Genomic DNA, 2,208 nt, shown 5'->3' with positions numbered 1-2,208 from the left:
GTGTTAGTCAAATAAACAGTGTGGTATGTTTTAAATGCTTTTAATCTTCCCATTCATCATCATCATCTTCGAAATCATCATCTTCTTCACAATCACTATCATCTGAAAGAAAAGTGAGAACAATTGTTTAATAAACACTCTAGTCAAAAACAAAAAAAATATATGTTTTACACCAAGCTGATGCTCTAATAAATAACTGTAATTTTGCCAATTTCCTGTTTAGCTACAACTAAAAAATGTCATAATTGGTAATAATGAATAGTACTATAGATTAAAACATCCATTTATAATACGGCATACAGTAAAACTAATAATAAGCTATTATATAATTACGATTATGGTATCTATACAGTATTCAATAGACAATTCAATTCAATTGTTCTATATTTAATAATTGTATTAAAATCAAATGAATATTTATAATACTGTATAATTACGATTATGGTACTCTATACAATATTCAATAGACAATTCAATTCAATTGTACTTAATAATTGTATTAAAATCAAATGAATATTTATAATACTGTATATAGTAACTAATACAATTCATTTTATTTGAAAATGTTGACTATTGATTACAAATATGAACTTGGGAGGGCCATCAGAAAATATTGTATATATTACATTTCAAATCTCATTTTATTACAAATAGCATAGAAACTAGAAGCAAGTAGTACCTTGAACACTTTTGTGATGTTAATGAAGGTTTGTGCAAGTAATAATACGAAGTTGAAAACTTGATCTATTATTTGCTTCTTTGAGTAAAAATGCTATTTGCTATGAAATGTAGCACACATAACAGCAATTATAAGCAGCAAAATACACAAAAATGCAAACGACGACATAATTATACAGGTCTCCCTCTATTAAGGACCACTTTTGAGACCAGAATTTCCACAGACTTTAGTAGCTTTGGACTCAAATTAGAATAAGTAAGATAACATAAATTTTTGAATTTGGGAACACAAAAAAGTGGGGTTTAATTGGAGGTGGTCGTTAACACGTTGGCTGCCAGCGACGAGTCTACTCGCCCACAGGGTGCTGCTGAGGGCGCCAGGGATGAGTATACTCGTCAAAATTGGGGTAACATTCTAGCGTTTATCACTTCTTTGTTATAAAACGTAGAACTAGACTCAACAGCTGGTAGTTCGGGGAAGATACACCTAGACGATAATGTACAAAATGACGTACTGTATGTATGTTTGTTGTGATAGTTCACTCGAGCGGCACAAGTGGTGGCGCCCTTTGAACATATTCCAACCCATGCAAAAGCGGATAAGATAACTGGCACTTGGCCTAGTCAATAAAACGTTCTGTCACAGTGTACATGTAAACTTGTTTTGGCACACGGGAAGGAACCTTAAAAGGTCTGGCAGTCAACGTGTTAATTGCAGGGATCATTAATTGGAGGGAGCCTTGTATTGTATTTTGAGAAAAATATAACTAGCACAAAATAGGAGCTAATAACAAACTAGGATTGATTCGTAAGTGAATTAGTAAGTGATATGCGCAGACAGCAGATGATACTTACCCATCAAGCATGTGTGGTAATGTTACATGATCAACTATAGTGAGACTGTGAACTGTCTCATGAAAAAGTGTCATAATTTTTCTGTTAGTAGTGAAAATATATACATTTCCAGTGGCAGGGACTTTCATAGATGGAGGGTCTACTGTACATGGTTGGGATGGAGGTACAAAAAATTATGATTATGTCACCTCTAGATGGCCGAAAATGGCACTCTCAGACATAAATTTGAAAATAATTTTCTTTTTCTATACATTTTCTTTAACTTACAAAAAAAAAATACAAGGACTGGGGAATGGGATGGCTTCCCCCTTCCCTTTTAAACCCGCCACTGATTTTGGTTTTTTTTTTTCTTTTATTATTACATTTTAAGATTTTTTTTTTTATTTCATCACAGAAAATATAATTTTACATAGAGCAGAAATTGTGGTTTTCTGTAATTATCACTAGCTTAAATGTATTTTAAAATCACAATTATTTGTTCTTGTTAATATGTTGGAAAAGTGAACATAAAAGAAATAACCATGAGAAAAAAAAAAACCCAATCATCAATAATTAATGGATTACCAAGAACTAATAATTTAACTATATTAATTGTGAGTTATAGCAGGCAAGTCCTATCAATGCATGCATTATTTTTTTGTGTTCAGTTAGTAGGGTGCCCTCAACCACTAATAG

General features: G+C 31.9%; 1 protein-coding gene across 6 annotated transcripts in view; it reads right to left on the bottom strand.

Annotated features, from left to right (window-relative positions):
• LOC117112031 (neural Wiskott-Aldrich syndrome protein-like) overlaps nt 1–2,208 on the bottom strand; it is a gene marked incomplete at its 5' end in the record, with an annotated part of 23,614 nt that overhangs the window by 1,593 nt on the left and 19,813 nt on the right. For all 6 annotated transcript variants that reach the window (XM_033255074.1, XM_033255073.1, XM_033255070.1 and 3 more), the window contains 1 exon segment: nt 1–102. In XM_033255074.1, the coding sequence (XP_033110965.1) occupies nt 41–102 (62 nt within the window).

Source organism: Anneissia japonica, unplaced genomic scaffold (genome assembly GCF_011630105.1).
Source record: "Anneissia japonica isolate Jap-2015-1 unplaced genomic scaffold, ASM1163010v1 scaffold6524_len355483_cov145, whole genome shotgun sequence".
Classification (NCBI taxonomy): Eukaryota; Metazoa; Echinodermata; class Crinoidea; order Comatulida; family Comatulidae; genus Anneissia; species Anneissia japonica.
Note: the sequence above shows the minus strand (reverse complement) of the source record. Positions and strands in the feature narration are given on the sequence as shown.